Source organism: Citrus clementina, unplaced genomic scaffold, assembly GCF_000493195.1.
Source record: "Citrus clementina cultivar Clemenules unplaced genomic scaffold, Citrus_clementina_v1.0 scaffold_7, whole genome shotgun sequence".
Lineage (NCBI taxonomy): Eukaryota > Viridiplantae > Streptophyta > Magnoliopsida > Sapindales > Rutaceae > Citrus > Citrus x clementina.
The window spans coordinates 10,979,419-10,999,466 of record NW_006262075.1 but is presented as its reverse complement, the minus strand read 5'-3'; the positions used below and the strand labels follow the sequence as shown (position 1 = coordinate 10,999,466).

The window sequence follows — 20,048 nt, the reverse complement described above, 5'->3', positions numbered from 1 at the left end:
ATGTTTTGATGTGAATAAAAATTAATAATAAGATATTTTTCTTACACTTTTTATTTTATAAATATTTTCTTATAATGAATATATATAAAAAAAGTACAAACAAATATTTATATTTTTATTCAAATCAAAATATATATTTCTTGTTTTAATACTTAGTTTTCATTTTAATTTCTATTCATACATTTATTTAATTTATAATAAATATAAATAAAAGTATATTTAAAAATAAAGATAATATTAAAAAATTATACAACTATGCAATTATTAGCTGTAATGAAAATAGGAGGAAAGTAAATAGAATATATTACCAGCAAAGCATTTCTAAGAACAAAAAAATTTTATCAACTGGAAATAGGAAACAGCAGTGCAGAAGAATGACAAGTGACACACACGCAACACCGTAGAAAGCTTTTAAATTAAATGAAATGGATAGACAAGATAATCATTAAGCACACGCAGGAATTTTATTCACACTCTTGCTCCTTATTGTACTTCATTATTCTTAAAGGTAGGAAACAGGGCGAGAAAGCATTTTGAGTGGCTTGATCCTCCCATTGTAGCTCTTCCCACCATTTTCTCTCCCCGTAAATGGCAATTTTACGTCCCTTTGCGCTGCTGGAATTGAGCGGGAGCTTCTTCAACTTTGGGCATAGCGATATGGAAATTGTCTCCAGCTGTGGAAAGGGCAAGGGATCGCGGTAGATGCGCTCCAAATTACTTGCATTTTTTATTATCAGAAGTTCGAGTTTTGCGAACAAGTTAAGCCCTCCCATCATCTCTGAAACTTCACTCAATTTTTCAACACTGATTATTTCTTCCATGTCATCACAATGAAATATTTGCAGCCACTTGAGATTTGGAACAAAAACAAGCCACGTCAAGTCCTTCACATTTGAGCAATTCCGTATGGCAACCGAGTGAAGTTTACGCATTTTTTGTACCTCTCCCGCGCAGTCGACATTCCAGTCTTCCAAATTACTATCCTCGATATCTAACTCCTCAAGATGCTCCATGTTTGCTAGATGCAACAAATTGAGCGGTAGACTGTTGCAGTCTTTGATGTGCAGAGCTTGAGTGATATTCTGCAGCTTTGGGAATTTCAGAAAGTTTTCAACACCACGCGAACCATGTAAGGACAAGGTGATGAGATTTAATTGTTCCAAACAGTGGATTTCCTTCATCAATGATTCAGCATCATCAGATAGAACGTTGCCTTCTTCCACTATTGGCTGGTGACTTTGACCGCAACACAGCATCCTGAGTACCTGTAACTTTAAAAAGCTTGATATCAGCTGCTGTGGAATTTTACGCATTTCATATGTATACTCCAAGTTCAAATATCTCAGATTCACCAATGCCTTGAGCTCTTGCGGCAATCCGCGCACTTCAGTCCAAGACAGATCAAGATGGTGTAATGAAACCAAACTTGAAATCCCTACAGGCAGTTCAGTTAGGGAATCATTTCCACTTAGATTCAAAACTCTAAGCGAAGGCAAGGATTGAAAGAAAATGTCCGTGATCTCCTTAATACAATTATATTCCAGAAGCAATGTTTGCAGGCGCGGACAAGTGGGAATTTCTGGTAGACTCCGAATTTCATTATCTATCAAAGATATCCTTTTGACCCCTTCCCATTCTTCAATCTTTGGGGCTTCAGTTAATCCAACTCCTGCACGAACCAAAAAGTTCTCCTCCTCCTCCTCTATTTCATTTGCTATCCATAATGCCATGTCACGGATCATATCGTGCATTTTTACATGGTCACCTCCTTCCTCCAATAAGCATGCACGAACGAGAGCACCAAGAACCCCCCACCCGCTGCTGGAATCCAGAAATCCTTCACTTTTCCAATACTCCATCAAGTCGGTTTTTTCAATTTCATAGTCTTCGGGAAATAAACAACAGTACAGGAGACAAGATCGAAGTTCATCTTTCGGCAAACTATCATAGCTGAACTTTAAGCTCGAAAGCACCTTTTTCTCCATACCTTCGAATTTAGAAGCTGATGCGCTTAGGATCTCAATTGCTTCTTTCCATTCTTCAGGGTACACTTTGCTCGCCATGGCATTGCCTACTGTTTTGAGTGCTAACGGCAAACCATGACACTGACGTGCCATATCCTTGGCTAGCGTCGGAAAGTCGGAAAGCTTGTCAAGAACGTATCTCCCGACCACCCCCTCAAATAATTTCCAGGCATCGTCGTCTCCCAAACAAAACACTTTGTACCGATTCTTATGGGCTCCCATTTTACTACAAGTACCCTCAAAACGAGTTGTGAAGACTATTCTGGACCCAGAATCTAGTGTCTGAAGAGGGACGCCCAATTTGGTTAAATCAATTTCGGACTCCCATATATCATCCAATAACAATACAAACTTCTTATGCTTTAAAGTGTTGGTGATGTCTGAAGCCCTTTCTTCAAAACTTTTATCCTGCCATGAATTTTTTGAGAAGCCTATCCTTTTCCCAATATCCTCTTGAATCTGCATCAAGTTTGGCTCTCTAGATACAACCGACCAGATAACGACATCAAAATCATGCTCCTCACTGCAGAATTTGTTATTGACTTGTTTTAACAGAGTAGTTTTGCCGATGCCCCCCATACCATATAAGCCAATAATTCCATTATTCTTTTTTTGCTCAGTGATGCATCTCCAAACTTGGTCAAGTATGGATTCTTGACCAACAATTGTTCGGTCAACAGCCATTGCAACCGCTGCACCTTCTGGTACCCCCTCATAAACTTCTTTCATTGCTTCTCCTTTTTCCCACAATTTGATTACTTCTTCCTTCAACTTCTCCACCTTTTTGCCGAAGTCGTAGCTTGAAATCAAGTCCTTGGAACAGAAGCCTCCAAGACACAATCTGTCAATCTCTTGATCTCTTTCTTGTTGCAGCCTCTCAACTTTAGTTTCTATTTCTTCCACCCTTCTAAACCAAAGTTCCACCGTCGGTGTCCGTCTGTTTCGGGGTTGTTGTTCAGCAAGCCTAACCTTATTCAGTAGATCTAGTTTTTTTGCAATCAAGTTCTCCTTTTCAGTTTGCAAGTCATCGAGATTACCTATAAGACCCCATATATACTTTGCTTGTCCACCGACGTAAAATAAAATTGGACGAATTGTGTCCGCTGAGAAGAAGGTTGAGATGATGCCACCCATTTTTGTTGAAAGACTTCAAAGGGGAAAAAAATGAAGAAGAGAAACTAAACAGTATAGTATGATGAAAGACTTTTATTATTATCTCCTCAAGTTATAGGTGAGAGATAACATTTTTTTTTGTTATTATTATCTGACTACCCAAATAATTAGCGGCAAAATTATCTTTTCGGTGAAAATCATATTATAGATCCAAAATTCCAATTAATGTGAAGGCCAAATCGGCTTTTGACCAAAATGCTAACACACCCATTATTAATTTTTATTTATGAATGTTATTATTATCATAAATTTTTTTTGTTTTTTGTGGGGGCCGGGGGGTCCAGCGTTTTGACCAAAATGCTAACACAACCAATTGTCATTATTAAGTGTTGATGCCTTGATGGTGAGAGCAGAGGTGTCGGCGAGGGGGTTTAATCAGCATGGATAGGTAAGTGCAGTGTTTTGCCTTATGATTCATTTGGTATAAAATTTATTTTATTCAAAGTGGGCCGGTGTTTTCTCCAAAGTAATTGTCATACCATCACCAGATCACACGATCAGGATCACGACACTAATTAAAAGTGGAGAGATTCGGCGAACAAGGCATCAAATTTCTTAAAATCTTTTTTTATTTGTGTTGTTTCTCTCGAAGATTTGGCAGTGGACAAAATGAATGAAAAAGTGTACAGTAACTAAACAAATAGATTTTTTTCCTGCCTCTACAGCCACGTCTATGTTGTAACTGTAGCACTATAGCAAGCGTTTTGTCTTTATCTCACGGAATTATTGGATTTAAAAGCAAGTGATCCAACGAGCAACAGATGGCCACATTTCTTTTAAAATATATTAGGAAACCAGTTAACAAAAGGTGAATTACACAACTATAATGATAGGTAACAATATGTTGGTCAGTTGTGGATAACAAGATTAAGGACGACAGATAAAATTATGTAGTGGTTAGAAACTATTTAAAGGTTTTAAACAAATTTGTGTAAGATAAAGGCAATCTAGACGGCGATGAAATAAAAAATTGTTCATCAATGATTAATACTAGAAAGTATATATTAAATAAAAGTAAAAATTATAATTTTAACTTTTAAAAGAATTGGTAGCCGTTTTATCTAATATTAATTTTGAAAAGCTGATATCGTGTCGTGTGTCTAAGTTCACATGCACTTATTTACACTAGATTTAATACTTATCAATTTAGTGGTTCAACCACCTTGAATTAAAAAAAAAATCCAACGGAGGATCCAGATTTGACTTCATTATAACCATTGATTATGTTGAATCAACGGTTTTATTATGCATGTCAATACTTGCAATTTTGGACCCCTTGGCTTGTATTTGGATTATCAAAGGTCATCTAAAGGTTGTGGTTGCAAGTTCACCAAAAATATCATCTAAATGCCCACACATGATCAACCTAGAATTTGCCTATATAGAGGCAAGAGATTTGATAATTCGGGGTGTAGAATTTTAGAGGTGAGTTTCCTAGAGAAATTTAGTGTAAATTTAGAGTGAATTTTATGAAGAAGTGTAGTTAATAAGAAGATATTGTTTTTTTGCTCTTCTTCTTTATTTTAATTTTTTTGTATTATACTTTTACAAATTTATTAAATAAAATGAATGTTTTGTTTATTAATATGAGTGGCTAATTTTTTAAGCTAAGGTGATGAGTGTGAAATTCAAGGATCTAAATTGTGGATTTAATTACTTTCTCAACTGTATTTTAAGTTTAATGTTTGTAATTTATATTTTCTACCTATTATTTTCATTCCATATTTATATTTATTTACAAATATAAATTTGCTTGGATGTATATAAATGTTTAGACGCAACATTGACACACGAATATGGTAGTGGAAACATTCCAATATGGCCGTGGCAATTATGTACTTCATTCCCATGTTTATTCATAGAGTGGTTAATATTTGTAGATCTAGATCCCTTGGATTTATGTGGGTGTTTAGACCTAATGTTGACTACTAATATTGTAGTGGGAACACTTCAATAAGGTTGTGGCATAATATGTACTTAATTCTCATATTTATTCATAGAATGGTTAATTAAGAACTGAATCACATAATATATATCTATATATATATATATATATATATATATTATGGCCATGATTTAAATATCAAGCATATATCTCGTAACTTTGGCGGTTTTTAAATTTATACTATTCCTTATTAACTTTTTTTTGCAATTATTTTTATGTAATTATTGACTGCTAGAATTATACTTTAGAGTAATTAACCACTTTAATTTGAGTCCTGCAAATTAGTATCAATTTATAATTATGGAATAATAAAGCCAAAATTTGAAGAATTAGAACTATTGGAAAACGAAGCGTTAAATAGTGATTAAGGTATGAAAAAATGAAACTTCCACGGGCAAAGTAACATTGTCGATGAATAATGTAATTAAGTAGACATGTTTGAAACAGGAAAGCTTATACAAGTTTAGCAATAATGTAATTAACTCCGATAAAACAATTGTTTGCTATAATTGAATAAATCATATTTGTTTGTATAGGATGATTAGATTTCAGTGTTATTTGCTTTTATATAAACTTGACCATCATCTTGTAAGTCTAAAAACTTTGATTAACATAGAATTACTTGATTCCATCAGATTAAAGTTTGGTGTATGAGTATAATGCGTTATTCATACATTCTTTGTAATTAACTCAGAATTGGTTTCAAACTTTGATAAACACAAGATAATTTTGCTTCGTTTAAGGTAATGGCGTACAGCCCACATGTTGCTCCCGTCTACTTAACATGCCAAAGGAAACATGTGTATGTATTCCTGTGGCCAATGATTTTGTTGAAATTTGAAGAAATATTAACCTCGTAGAAGTTGTCTATATTGAGTGACAAAAATTTATTCTAAGGTCGGTCACAAGCATGTTGGGTCAAGTGTCCCTGAACAGTTTATTTCGTTTGAGATGAGTAACTATCTAAAAATGATTAATGTAATAAAATTTCTAGTAATTCATAATTAGTGTATAAAATAGATACACTAGTTGATACATGGTCGCCATACTTTTGCATAACAAAAGTGCAATACATTGCTTATTTAACAGTCATAGAGGAAAGAATCACAATAGAGCACCATCCAAAGAGATGGGTGATTGCTTGTGATTACAATATCTTATTGGTTTCTGGTCGATCTAAATGGTTATCACGGGCCTGCACACAGACGAATTGTCAATATTATGTAGTAGTAGTATTTAGTAGATAGCACCAAAACATTACAAGAGAGTGTCATCACTGGTAGTTGATGTCAGCCTCTTCAGAACAGTTGCCAAAGTAAGTTAATTGTGTCCACTATAATTAGGAATAAGTTGGTATAAGTTTTGTGAAATACTGTATTGAACTGGATAAGCCTAATGCCAATCGTATAGAAAAAATGTACCTCTAGGTTATATGTAGTAGAGGGGTGTGAACAGGTGTGTCTGGCTAAACTGTTTTGAACATGATGTCATTGCTGGCCTTGCTTGAAACAGGTTTGAGATCTGAAGTCATTGGTAGAAGCAAATTGTCACTTGCTTGCCACTTCCAAACACTGTCTTTGGCTAATTTCATCATGTCTGGTGCATAAGTTGACATATAATTTTCTGTGGACATCACAGTCTTCAATGTTTTAACGAATGTATTGTTTTGCCCTGCAAGCATAAGGACATAGAATCCCAGAGATCTAACACATTCCACAACCGCATGTCATCATTTGTTCCATGTTTAACTCATTGCATGATGAAATGCTATTAGTGACTTTGACAATATATTAAATTTAAGCAATTAACAAGTTAATAGTATTGTCCGGTATCACATAATTCATACCAAATATTCAGAATTGCATCAAAAAATGAGCTCAAACATACGACAAGATAAAATTGCATAGATTGCTTAACCATACAGTTATCAAACATATTAAAACTAAAGAGAAAAAATGAAAAATCACTGATGGTATTAAATCAGATTGTCCTTATGTAGAATATTCAAAATAAAAGTTCTTTTGAGATCAAGAATCTGTGCGGAAAAGAGCAACAAAACGAAGCTATTAACACCGAATAACATCATAGCAGAGCAAATACAAAAAATTATTTCTTATTCAGGGTAAGTGATTAAAGATTAAGATCAAAACAAGTAAACATATTATATTCTACTCTTGAATTGGCTAAAGTCCACTACCTTACACGCCTCAAGAATTTAATACTCGGGCTAACTACCAAAACAAAGCGGATGGTGCAAACCTGCAACTTTGGCACTATAGTAGCTCTTCCAATGAACTCCACTGCATATATCTTGTCCATTTTCAACCCTGAATGCTTAAGTTCATAGAGCTCTTTGAACTTTTGACAGGTAATGCTGCTCCTAAAAGACAAAACAAACCCCAGATATGCATATGAATGTATTTGGGTTTACTATCCGTGTGCAACAAAACAAAATTTTCACCAAAACTAATAAATAAATTTTATATATACCAGCAGTGTGAATCAACATAAAAGGAGAATAAGCCAATATAATTGATTAGAGTATATATATATATATATATATATATATATATATAGAATAGTTTACCAAATGAAAGTACCACTAGTAAATTTGAAAAAAGAATAAAAGGAAAAAGATATCTCATGCAAGAATTGGAATCCAAGGGCCCAGTCAGTCTGGAGTAATTTTATTGACTCTATTTTTCATCAGAAGATGTCTTATAGTGCTATATTAAAGAACAAAGCACTTGTAAGAGAATATGCATCCCTCACACAATAAACTCTACTTGTCATGTTCTACAGTTCCTCACTCATTTAAAGAACACATTAATTTTGTTAATAAACTTAAAACGCACCTCAAACAATAAAATCTGAACTTGAACTCCACCTATCTGAAGTCCCTATCATCGTGGAGAGATTTAACTGATATTGGTTCTATTGTGTTCGCACAAAGAATTGCTTTTGTATATTTAACTTGCTTCTTCAGTTCAGCCATGGCCTTGGGAGACTTCCTCACTTCACCCAATTACCAACTTGTTTATTAAACTCATCTGTAAAGTATTCAACCAACCGTAATTCCATGTTCTGACTACCAAGCTCTGCGTCCCATCTAATATCCTTAACCTGCAAATTTGTCAAATATCAACTATCATCCAAAAGTAATTAGATATGCAGGAACATAACAAGCGGCACATAAAGATTGAACAGAGCACTGATGAAGTGAGAAAAAAATAATGCTATGGGAATAAAGACCACAGAAAAAAATAATGCTATGGGAGTAAAGACCACTCAACTCTTACTGCATCCTTATATTCCCAAATTATTTAGTCAGGGAGTACAAATACTTACAAATAGCTTATGAATCCCTAAAGCTATCAGATTCTATTGTTCTAACTATGTTACCATCGGCTTCTAAAGCTTGATTGTAGCTCTTTAAATCGGTAGCTTTCTGTTTGTGAGCCCCCGCCTCATTGCTGTAATGAAATTACCGAACCATTGTTACCAATCTCACTTTCTCTGATTCTCATAAACAAACGCAGTGTTCTTGCAAGCTAATTACAAGTTTTAAATCTTTTCAAAAAAAATTTCCCGATGAATATGAATCATCGGGAAATTTTAATTCCCAAAAAAAAAAAGCGATCCTCTAATTCTAATTTTATGTCTTAATTGCTGTTGCGAGATCAATTTTCAGATGGAATTAGTGAAACCCTAATCAGGACTAAGAAATTTTCGGAACCCACGCATGTTGAACTGCTATTAAATTAATATACAACCAGCTGCAACGGTTGTCAGTTGCTGCATCAATTATCCAATAATTAATTTCAGCCGCTGGATTGAACTGGGAAGCACCCAAGAACTTTGTTAAATACTAAAAAAGGAGATTGCCACTTTCCCCGCTATAATAATTAACATATATCATTTACTCTTTTATTATTTTTATAATGATCAAAAATTTCTCTGACAACATAAATTTATAATATTACTCTTATTTTTAATTACTCTTTTATTTACATTTATTTTAAATTAAATAAATTATATGAATAGAAACTAAATAAAAAAATTAAGTATTAAAAATAAGAAATATATGTTTTGATATGAGCAAAAAAATTAATAATAAATTTTTTTTGTAATTATTTATTTTGTGAACATTTTCTTATAATAAACATTTTGTAATATTTTAAAATTAAATGTAAAAAATATAGGTAAAATATTTTATTATTTATCTTATAATAAATTTTTATTTGTCATTCAAATTTTCTTATAATAAGTTTTTTTATCATTTTATAATAACTTTCTTATATATTTATTTTAAGAAAATTTTCACAAAATAAATAAGTACAAGAAAAAAATTATTAATTTTTTTCTCATATCAAAACATATATTTCTTATTTTAAATGCTTAATTTTTTATTTAATTTCTATTCATGTGATTTATTTAATTTATAATAAATGAAAATAAATGAGTAGTTGAAAATAAGGGTAATATTGTAAACTTATGCTGTCAGGGGGGTTTTTGGCCATTATAAAAACAACAGAGAGAAAAGTGGTATATGTTGATTACTGTAGGGAGAAAATTGGCAATTTCCCAAAAAAAAAAAATATATATGGTACAATATCTCAGTTGCAACATAATTGAACCTTACCTCTGTAGTGCAAAATATTTATTTTCTAAGAGTTAGTGTACATTCGGTCAAATTTATTTATTTAATCTTATAACCTTTTTTTAAACTTAATATTTTTTTATAAAATTTGAGTAAATTTTTTTTAAAATTAAATAAGTTATTTTATCTATATTAGTAAAAGTTTAAATTTTAAGTTTTTTGAAGTAGAGGTTAAGTTTTTTTAAAATATTATATTGTCTAAAATATGCTTTATATATTTCACAATTTTATTTAATTCATTTCATAACATAACTTTAAGAAATTTACCTATTAAAGTAATTTTATAAATTTTAATAAAAATTCTCATTGATAACCAAACCATTATTTTTTAGTAAAAGCTCTACTTAAAAAGTTATAACAAAAAATAGAATCGAAGATAGTTAAAGGTTGGTGCTCTGAATAATGGTGAGGATATTGGTAAAATATGAAATAAAAGTATATTTTTGCTAAAATACTCAGGTTCTTATTGAGATTGGACAATTATAGCTTTTTATATTAAGTAAACATTACTTGCTGTTACTTGAAAACTAAATTAATTTATTCCACCACTTTTATTTTGAAAAACTTATAATTCTTTAGTATTTTTTAAATTATTATTTACAAGTCATATTACTATATATTATTAATTTTTATTTTGTAGTTACTGGATTTTTTCACAATAACTACATTATCTAAATACTAAATAGGGCCTTAGAGTTAGTGACAATAGATTGGATGTACTTTGGATTAAATTTCTGCACTTATCTCAGTAAATTTATGAAATATATTGTAAACATACGTACATAGACATAAGATAATAACAGTTCTAGTAACATTATAAAAAAAAGAGTATACAACTCATAGTTTTAGCTGCAAGACTTGTGACTTTGCACTATTAAAGGTTTAAAGACTATAGCAAGCTTTTTAAAGTTAACAGTTTTACAGCGTTTTACAGTTTCTATAATTTTAAAGCCGTTTCTAATGGGTTCATCAAAGAAATGGGCAGCGATGCGGTACTTGCATTCTAAAATTTATTTTGAATATCAGTTAATAATTTCAAAATATTAATTTTTATTTGGAATATTTTTCGACTTCCTATATTGTTCTCATTACCTATTTTTTTAATTACCTTATTTCCTCTTTACATCCAATAAAATATTCATCATCACAAACAAAATATTTGAACTTTTTTTCATTTTTATCAACTTTTATTTTGCTTTCATAATATGGTTTGACATATGTTTGTTCTTCTCTTCAATGTCGCAATTCAATTTTGTTTTTCAAATCCATGAAAGAATGCGGATTAGATAAGAGTGAAGATCAGAAAGCAAATTTAAAACAAATTTTATCCTTTGATTTCTTTCCTTTTTCATATATTGTAGTGGTGCAATTTATTGTTCTTCCTCCACCTCTGTTTTTAATTCCTTTTGTAACAAAAGATGGAACGTATTACATGATGTTTTCCTAGCAATTCTATTAACAAAATAAAAAATAAAAAATAAAAAATAAAAAATAAAAAAGGTTTAGTCCATAAGTACAGATAGCGTTTTCATATGAACTTTCATTCATTTCTTCATCGTTGATCTAGTTTATTGTAGATAAAATAAGACGTTGGATAAAAATTTATTGAACTATATTTTATTAAATTGTCCTCAATAGTAAATTACATTGAGGTTAATTTAGTGAAATAAAGAACTATTAAAATGTGAGTGTCTGTTATAGTCTTACAGACACAAATTATTGCAATAGGAAATCAAACAAAATAAAAAGAATAAGTGATAAATGGGTTAATTTGAGGAATCTAAGCTTTAATAAATATATTTTTGGTACTTTGAGGGACTAGATATCTCCCAATACAACTACTCAATCTCTAAACAAAATATTTCAGTCTACTATTATTGATATTGATGCTAGTTTAAATACTATCTTATAGAAGTTGGACCTCAAGATTAAAAGCATAATAAAACCCATGTTCATTAGAATTATGTAAACACAACAACTACTTTTATTTAATCAAAATGAACTATGATAACAACTCAAAGAGATAAAGATAACTTAAGAATAAAATTATATAATTTTTTTTAAAGACCACATCAATGTCCAAAATAAATTTTAGAGAGCCAATAGCCCTACCCTATCTTCAATTTCTTCTTCTTTATATTTTGTCTCATTGCTTTTCAAATCCGTCTTTTCCGATAATTCTTTGTTATTGACTTACTTCCATAATTATTTTCACATTTACATATCTACCCAACTATGCCAATTTTTGTGCTTTCTTGTCTATTAGAAAAGATTTAAGGAAAATTATTCGTTGTTGTAAAGCCAAGCATATCAAAAAGTATTTGTGATCTACAGTAAAAGATGTATGAGTTGAGGCGGATGAAGAAATGTGATTTCTGTGAGAAATTCGGTTGGGTAACAAACAAGGAATGATGTATTAGTATAAACTAAGATTTGGCTAGTAGAATATTTGGGTTTTTGCAGGTTGTAACAATTTTTTGCTTTCTTTTTCTGTAAACCCTTTTTTTGTAGGATTTTTGTTGCCTCTGCTAATTAAATGACGCATTATGATTTTATCCTGTTTCACTTCTGAAGATTTGTGGTAAATATAGAAATCCCTGTGAAAATTTATTAGAGCATCAATTTCAGTACTGCAAATTGTTTTTGATAGCATCAAATATCAAGCATGTGACCTCCAATCTACACTTTGCTGCTTGATCTCATTTGAAGTTTCAATCTTGTTCAGGGAACTAAGCAAATTATACTGTAGATTTGAAACATTCGATATTGCTTCTGTTCCTTCATGCCACTAAATTTTAGATTCTGTTATCATGTTTTAACTCAATTTTCCAATGATTTAAACTTGAGAATATGGGAGACGAATGCTGATGATAACTGCTAAGGAAGTGTGAAACGTGAACTACTTTACACAGATTTTGTGGTTCAAAATTAAATGGTAGGCGAACAAATGTAATGTGAACATTGCATTCACATCTGGAATTGGGACAAGCTGCCAAAATATCCAGCATCAATATGAACATTGTTAAAAGAGCATATCTCCACATCTTCACCGTCCGTTATTTAGCCCACTGCAGTAACAATCTCGCCATCATCTCCTCACCATCTTAAAAGAGCATATCTCCACATCTCCTCGTCGCCGTCATCTTTGTCTTCACCGGGGATCTTCATGATGATGATGATGATGATGTCGACACTGTTGATCATGATTCATGATGCCACCACCAATTCCGATTTGTTGTTGCTATTGTGATGATGATGATGATGATGATTTTGATTATTACTGTTATTTTTTTTAAATGGATTATTATTATTATTATTATTATTATTAACAATAAAAAGCATTATAATTAATTAATATATTAACAATAATTAATAATAATTTTTGAGTTGAATTGTTAATAATAATAATAATTAACAATATTTATTAGTAATAATTAATTTTTTAATGATAATAATAATTACAATAGTTAAAATACAAAATAATAATTATGATAATAATTAATTAAAGATTTTATAGTAATTTATTACAATTTAATTCATTACGATTTTGATTCTAAGACAAAGTAAACACATCAATGGTAATATAATTCATTCTAATTACGATTCCTATAGTTCAAGAAAATAACTTATTATGGTTTCAATTCTTCATTTCGATTTTAGCTCATTATGATTCTAACTCATTCTGATTCCAACTCATTTCGATTCATGTTGAGTAAACGTACTTTCGTTTCTTCTTCCTCTCTCTCACTCTCTCTGTGTGATGAGTCTGATGATGGCTTCAATTGTTGCTAAAGGTTGCTAATGAAGAGAAAATGATAGTGGAGAGGGATGGATTCAAAGGGAATTTATCCTTATTTTGTTAATTCTTTTATCATGAAAGTATTAATTATTCTAAGATGGTATTATAAAGAAGATGAATGGTCATATCCTTGAAAATTTTGTTGGTAATGAGTGATGGAAGATGAGATACCATAATTCCTCAAGAGAGGGAAGCATTTTTTAGTATTAATTTAAGGATGCTTTTGTCTTTTTATTAATATTAGTGTGTTATGATGATTAATATATTGTGATTGTAAATAGAAACTCTTTTTAATACTACAAAAAAACAGTAAATGAAAAAGATTGTAAGGAGATAAATTGAATTTTAATAGTATAGGTAAGTAGAAAATTTTATAATTCTTATAAATAAAATAGAGTACAAGGGGCTGAACGAAAATTTACAATAAACTGAGTCACAAAAGACAAAAGCTTTTGTAACGTACGACAGTGTCAACACAGGTGGATCAAATGAATGACCAAAACTCCTTTTTATTTGATAAAATTGATTATTATCCAGAAATAATATGTTAACCAGTGAGATACACTTTTTAGAATATAATTTAATTTGTTATATAATATAAAAGATCTGAAAGTTGAATAAGAATAGACTATAAGTAGTAGCAGAGCCACTAAGTGATAAACTGCCCCACTTGTACCCAAAGTTTCAGATAACATATTTTATTTAGTTAGTTGAACTTGCAGATTTGTCTTGTTGGATTAGTTAAATACATAAATTCAAGTTAAAATTTTATTCTAAAATCACATACAAATCTCATTCATTTGCAATTTATCAGTCCGGTTGCTTAATTAGATGCCCAAAATCCAGTTGAATCTATTAAAATAAGATCTAAGATCTAATTTGAAATTTAATTTGATTTAATCCAAATGTGCAACCTAACATTAAAAAGGTCAAAATTAAATTTATTATTAAAAATAAAAAAATAAAATGTTTGCAACCATATATTGCTCTTCAAATTTTACAATTTGATGATCTTATTTTAACTGTATTTTTTGAAGAGATGTAAATGGATATACTAATAAGATATAAAAATAATAAAGTAAGAGCGTGAACTTTTTTCTTTGGTTATTTATAAATTTTACTCTACTAATATGATTTTCTAGATACACCAATGAGTTTGCAATATTGAATTTCAAAAAACATAATAAGATCCATAACTAAGGTCGGGAGAATTCTCTGTTCTTTTAAATCATGTGGAGAAAAGTGTGAATTCCGTGTGCTTTAAATCATGTGGAGCAAATTGTGAATTTTGGACAAAACATATTCTTCAATTGAGAAAATAGTGTCCTCAGAAAAGAAAAATTGAGAAAATAGTGGGTCGGTGTTTACTTCAACGTAAATGTCATATTATTACAAGATGATATTTATTTACTTATTTGAGGTTGAGAAATTCTTTATGAGATATGGGTTGGATGGAAATTGAAATAAACATTTCTTTATCACATGATCAGGACACTCATTTTATTTAAAATCGAGGAATTCGGTGAACAAGGCATCAAATTTATTAAAATCTTTTTTTTTTAAATTTTTTTCTCTCTCTAGAATTTGGAAGCGGACAAAACAAATGAAAAGAGTACAGGGACAAAACAAATAGATTTTTCTGTGCCTCTGGGGCGTAGAATAGTTATTTTTTAAGGGTTCAAGTGCGTATACGTTTGGCAACAGTAGATTATCATTTAGACTTGTAATGGGAGGGCAAAATTAGCAATTATTTAGAGAATTAGTGGTATAAAATCATGGCACAAAAGATGTTTGCTAAATTGCCTCTAAGAGTTTTTTTTTTCTTTTTTTAACCTTAAGTTTGCTGCCTTTCCATAATCGATTAATAATTATCTGTAAGTATTAGGCCAGTATCGGAAGATCAATAGCAACAATTTTCTATGAAAATTAAGACGACTTGTAAGCAAAATGGGATGCGTGATGGTCACCAAAGCTGTTTTTCTTGGGCTAAAAACTTATTGGATGGATTTGGCCATCATGCAGGCGACGAAAGCTGTCGGCGCAATGGGCCTAGCAAAGTGGCTTGTTGCCTCAGCGATGTACATTGTCGCCCGGGCGACGACATCAATCACTCGAGTGATGGCACCTATCGCCCATAATCTATGCCACTAGATTTTGGGCAATGCTTGTGACTTCGCACTGCTAAAAGTCTAAAGACTGTAAGTCCATAACAAGCTATTATTATTCGTACATCATTAAAGTGAGCTCATTAGCATTAAGGTTTAATTAAAAAGCGTTTGATACTTTATAATTCATTTTGAGGAATATACGTTTACGTAATAACGTATAAAGAAGGGCAAAGCTTACGTTACATTCGCTGTATGTTACAGCCATAAAGTTTTAAATCCTTAGAAAATATAATAATTGTTAAAAAGTTTAATAAGTTCTAAAGCTCTACTTTCAGCCCCAAGCTGCAGCTAGGCAGCAGTACTGCAATTACTTCAATTTTTTTTTGAAGTTTTTCATTTTATAGTTATAACAAATTTAATACCAAATTACTCAGCAATTATTTTTATTTTATTAATTGAATCTCTAACTTGTTTAATCTTATATATATTGAGTTTTTATTCATTATATTAATGATCTCTTACTTTAATATATCATGATTTTCAATGTTGAAATCTTTCATTAATTGTTTAACTTTATTAAATTATTTACTCAATTGATCTCTTAACTTTTAATTTTTTTTATATTTTCTTCATTGCAATTATTAATTTCTAATATATTGTTTACACTTTCTATATCATTTATAGATAAATTTGGGTTTTCTAATTTATTTAATAAATATAGTGACATTCAATTTAATTGATTATTTCTCCATATCTAAATCATTGATCATATCAAGAATTTAAATCTTCCATAGAAAAATTATTTTTGCCTATAGCTAGAAGGTGGTAACTTATTGATTTTTATGTTTTGTGAAATTATTAGAGGTTCCGGTAATTTATTCATTATACCATTTTTCTAATAATTTATTAGATTTGTAACATATTTATCACATATAAGATCTCTTATAATTCAAGATACTAAATTTAGATTACAAAATTTATGTGACAAAATTGATGGTATGTTTTTAGGATGAAAAAATAGATTGAATATATGTGTGTGTGCATTAGAAGAAAAATATTGTCTATGTCTCAAGAGAGACAAAATTATAAATACCTGTGCAAAAAGACATTCAAAATTTGTAAATCTTTATGAATATGATAATCAGTTAGATCTTTATAAAAATATGGTAAAAACTCTATAAAATTTAAAAATATATGTAGAAAAGATGGACAACAAAACCATTTAATTATACAAAATCAATGAGGACTTATTTAAAAATAAATAACTATGTGATTAAAAATAAAATTTTTTATAAATTACTATCACACCTAGACTTGGTTTTATGTTAGAATAATTCTCATCTATTGAATTTAAGAAATGTCAAAATCAATAACCTATATTTATTGGTTGTTTGGTATATTATTTGTAACATAAGCTTTGCCATAAAGATGAGCACATACAGTGAATTATTAAAAAAAAAAGACATAAGATATTCGACAAATGTCAAACACGTGCGGAATAGTATAATTTACAAAAGGATATTTGTATCTAAAATGGGGTATTCTTGGCTAAAAAAATAAAACGAATGAAAAGCTGGCTAAAATTATAAATAGCTCCTAAGTTTTGGCTATTTTCAATAAACAATTTCCTAATTTAAGAGAGAAAACTAATGTCAGTATATAAAGGACACTTGTCAGGTGCTATGTGTTCAATCAATCAATCAAGATGGGCCCATGATCTAACTTGCATATTTTAGGTTTCAATTCCCTCCATCACAGCATTTGACAGTTTCTTTAATTTTCAAGCCGTTTTTGATGGGTTCATCAAAGAAATGGGCAGCCATTATATCTTCAGTTTCTTCTTCTTTATATTTTTGTCTCATTGTCTTCCAAATCCCTCTTTTCAGGTAATTCTTTCTGCTTCTTCCATAATTGTTTTCTCATTTTATATAATAATGGTGATTATTTCTCACCACGTACTCACTTCTATGATTCAATTATCACATGAAATTTATTTTACTGTCAATGGCAGCATTTTTAATTCTAGTAATAAAACGTAAAATCCTATCCAACCCACATTTCTTTTTTGACATTCCTTTCATATGTGAGCGGAATTCGAATTCCAGAGGTCTTGTAGAGATTTTATTGGCTAAACTTAATAGCATCAGAAATGCTCTCGATCTATTTCGTACTTGAAATACATGTATAATACATGTTGTATTGTTTGTTTTTGCAGGATACCATGTAGAAGTGGAAAATGTACGACACCTATAGAGGTGACATGCTTCCAGTTGATTATAAGTGAAGTCTTCCCTGAATTTGTAGCCAAGTTTCTTCTGTATCCTGGAGCCTTAGCAAGTGCCATAATGAAGGGCAAAAACATTCCAAGCTATAGCAAATTGCTCCGGTTATATAACTTCACCAATTTAACGAATTCCCGGAAAGCTGATCTCCTCCGCTTAGAGGTTGTTGTAATTTTTTTTCTTTTTAACCATCATATTCATATCAATTATTTGCTATTTCGAACATTACGAGCCTTATGCTTGAATGTGATCTTTGTACCAAAAAAGTCCTAAAACCATGGGCAAAGTGAAATTCCAGAAGTTTATGTTAGGAGCCTTTCTCTTGATTTTAGCAGTACATTGCATTTCATTTTGTGCTTTTTTTTGTGGGGGAACACTAGGTTCTTGCAGGAAGCTATTTGTCTGTTGCAGGAGCCTTAATTGGAGCTCGGAGGATGAGCCTAATTGGGACACTTCTTCTGCTCTGGGGCCTTGTAAGAGAAGCGATCATGTTCAGGTTTTCTTGTGACAAAGCTTCGGGAAAAGCCGTTTATATCTACCCAACTATGGCAATTTTTGTGCTTTGTGCTTTCTTGTCTATTAGAAAGGATCTAAGGAAAATTATTCGTTGTTGTAAAGCCAAGCATATAAAAAAGTATCTCTGATTAAAAGTAAAAGATGCATGAGTTGAGGCTAATAAAGAAATGTGACTTCTGTGAGAATTTCAGTTGGGGTACATACAAGGAATGATGTAGTACTATAAGCTAAGATTTAAGAATGGCTTCGAATTTTAATGAGAGTTAGCTTAGTAGAATATTTGGGTTTCTGTAATTTGTAACAATTTTTTTCCTTTCTTTTCCTGCAAACCCTTTTCCTGTAGGATCTTGTTGCGTCTGCTAATTAAATGACGCATTACGATTTTATCCTGTTTCTTATATATGCAAGAACAAACCGGTGGTCATATAGGGGCAATTATTGGAGATGAATTATTGGAGATGAATTATTGGACAGATAGGTGTTGGGATGTGTGTAGCCACATGTGACTGTGAATTTTTTTATTTCTTTTTTTCTTGCGCTTTGCCTTTTTTTTTTTTTTTTTAATTTTTTAATAAGTAGTTTGCTTGGTTTTTGGAAGAGATCAAGAGGCAAGAAATTGAAATAAAAGAAAGGAAAAGAAATAATAAAAATATCTCTTTCCTTTTTCATTAAATTTTATTGGGATAATTATTTGTACTAAATACTTGTGTTTTGAAGATGTGTTGGTTCTTTAGTGTAAGATGATCATTATGGTTTGCTTAATAAATTATCATTGGGAGAAGTTAATTCTAGTACTTAATAAGAATCAATTAAAATTTTTTTGATGTTCTAATTTTTTTCTTGGGTTAAATTTAAGTGATTAGTGTTTAATAAATTAAAAAAAATAATTAAATCATAATCAATACTACTATTACTAAAGAGAGGTGGCATAAAATTTTTAAAAGTCTATATAACTTAGGTCACAAAGGGTTTTAATATGATAAAAATTGTATAAAATAAAAATGTATTAAATAAAAGAATTTTGATGCTGAAAGTAAAGATGATGCCAGCACGCTATAAGCATAATGGCATTTTGAGATGATTAGTTTGACAACCTTGGAATTATGGTGTTGATGTTATCAGTATTTTGATGCTGTAGATAAAATATGATGATGCTAGCCACGCTTTAATGTTATTCATGCTGGAGATAAACTTATTATTATTTCTAACAGTATAATTTACAATATTACTTTGATTTACAAATATATTTATATTTATATTTATTATAAATTAAATAATGATTTGAATAAAAAATTAAGTATTAAAAGAAAGAAATATATATTTTGATGTGTAAAAAATTAATAATAAAATATTTTTCTTGCACTTTTTATTTTATAATATTTTCTTATAATGAATATATAAAATAAAAAAGTATAAAAAAATATTTATTTTTTATTCACATTAAAATATATATTTCTTATTTTAATACTTAATTTTTATTTTTATTTCTATTCATACATTTATTTAATTTATAATAAATATAAATAAAAATATATTTAAAA

General features: G+C 30.1%; 2 protein-coding genes and 1 long non-coding RNA gene across 3 annotated transcripts; 1 reads left to right on the top strand and 2 right to left on the bottom strand.

Moving 5' to 3' along the window:
• Window positions 1-327: 327 nt before the first annotated feature.
• On the bottom strand, window positions 328-3,200 carry LOC18037042 (probable disease resistance protein At5g63020). The gene has a single exon (XM_006427154.2). The coding sequence runs from the start codon at window positions 3,156-3,158 to the stop codon at window positions 465-467; it is 2,694 nt and encodes an 897-aa protein (XP_006427217.1). The 5' UTR covers window positions 3,159-3,200; the 3' UTR covers window positions 328-464.
• A 2,971-nt stretch (window positions 3,201-6,171) lies between these two features.
• LOC18037209 lies at window positions 6,172-8,862 on the bottom strand. The gene is made up of 5 exons (XR_002904606.1): window positions 8,491-8,862; window positions 7,998-8,265; window positions 7,402-7,522; window positions 6,564-6,765; window positions 6,172-6,337 (listed from the first exon to the last, which is right to left on the bottom strand). It is a non-coding gene; the product is annotated as an uncharacterized LOC18037209 (long non-coding RNA).
• An 8,620-nt stretch (window positions 8,863-17,482) lies between these two features.
• Window positions 17,483-18,657, top strand: LOC18037173. Its single transcript, XM_024180924.1, has 3 exons — window positions 17,483-17,595; window positions 17,925-18,153; window positions 18,372-18,657. Exons 1-3 carry the CDS (start codon window positions 17,504-17,506, stop codon window positions 18,633-18,635), a joined length of 585 nt encoding a protein of 194 aa, XP_024036692.1. The 5' UTR covers window positions 17,483-17,503; the 3' UTR covers window positions 18,636-18,657.
• Window positions 18,658-20,048: the final 1,391 nt, after the last annotated feature.

What these genes read in the sequence shown, in the direction of transcription:
- LOC18037042 (XM_006427154.2), bottom strand. Translation starts at nt 3,158, where the DNA reads ATGGGTGGCATCATCTCAACCTTCTTCTCAGCGGACACAATTCGTCCA.
- LOC18037173 (XM_024180924.1), top strand. Translation starts at nt 17,504, where the DNA reads ATGGGTTCATCAAAGAAATGGGCAGCCATTATATCTTCAGTTTCTTCT. An exon ending in TTCCAAATCCCTCTTTTCAG is followed by an intron (nt 17,596 to 17,924) that starts GTAATTCTTTCT and finishes TTGTTTTTGCAG; the next exon opens with GATACCATGTAGAAGTGGAA. An exon ending in CTGATCTCCTCCGCTTAGAG is followed by an intron (nt 18,154 to 18,371) that starts GTTGTTGTAATT and finishes GGGGAACACTAG; the next exon opens with GTTCTTGCAGGAAGCTATTT.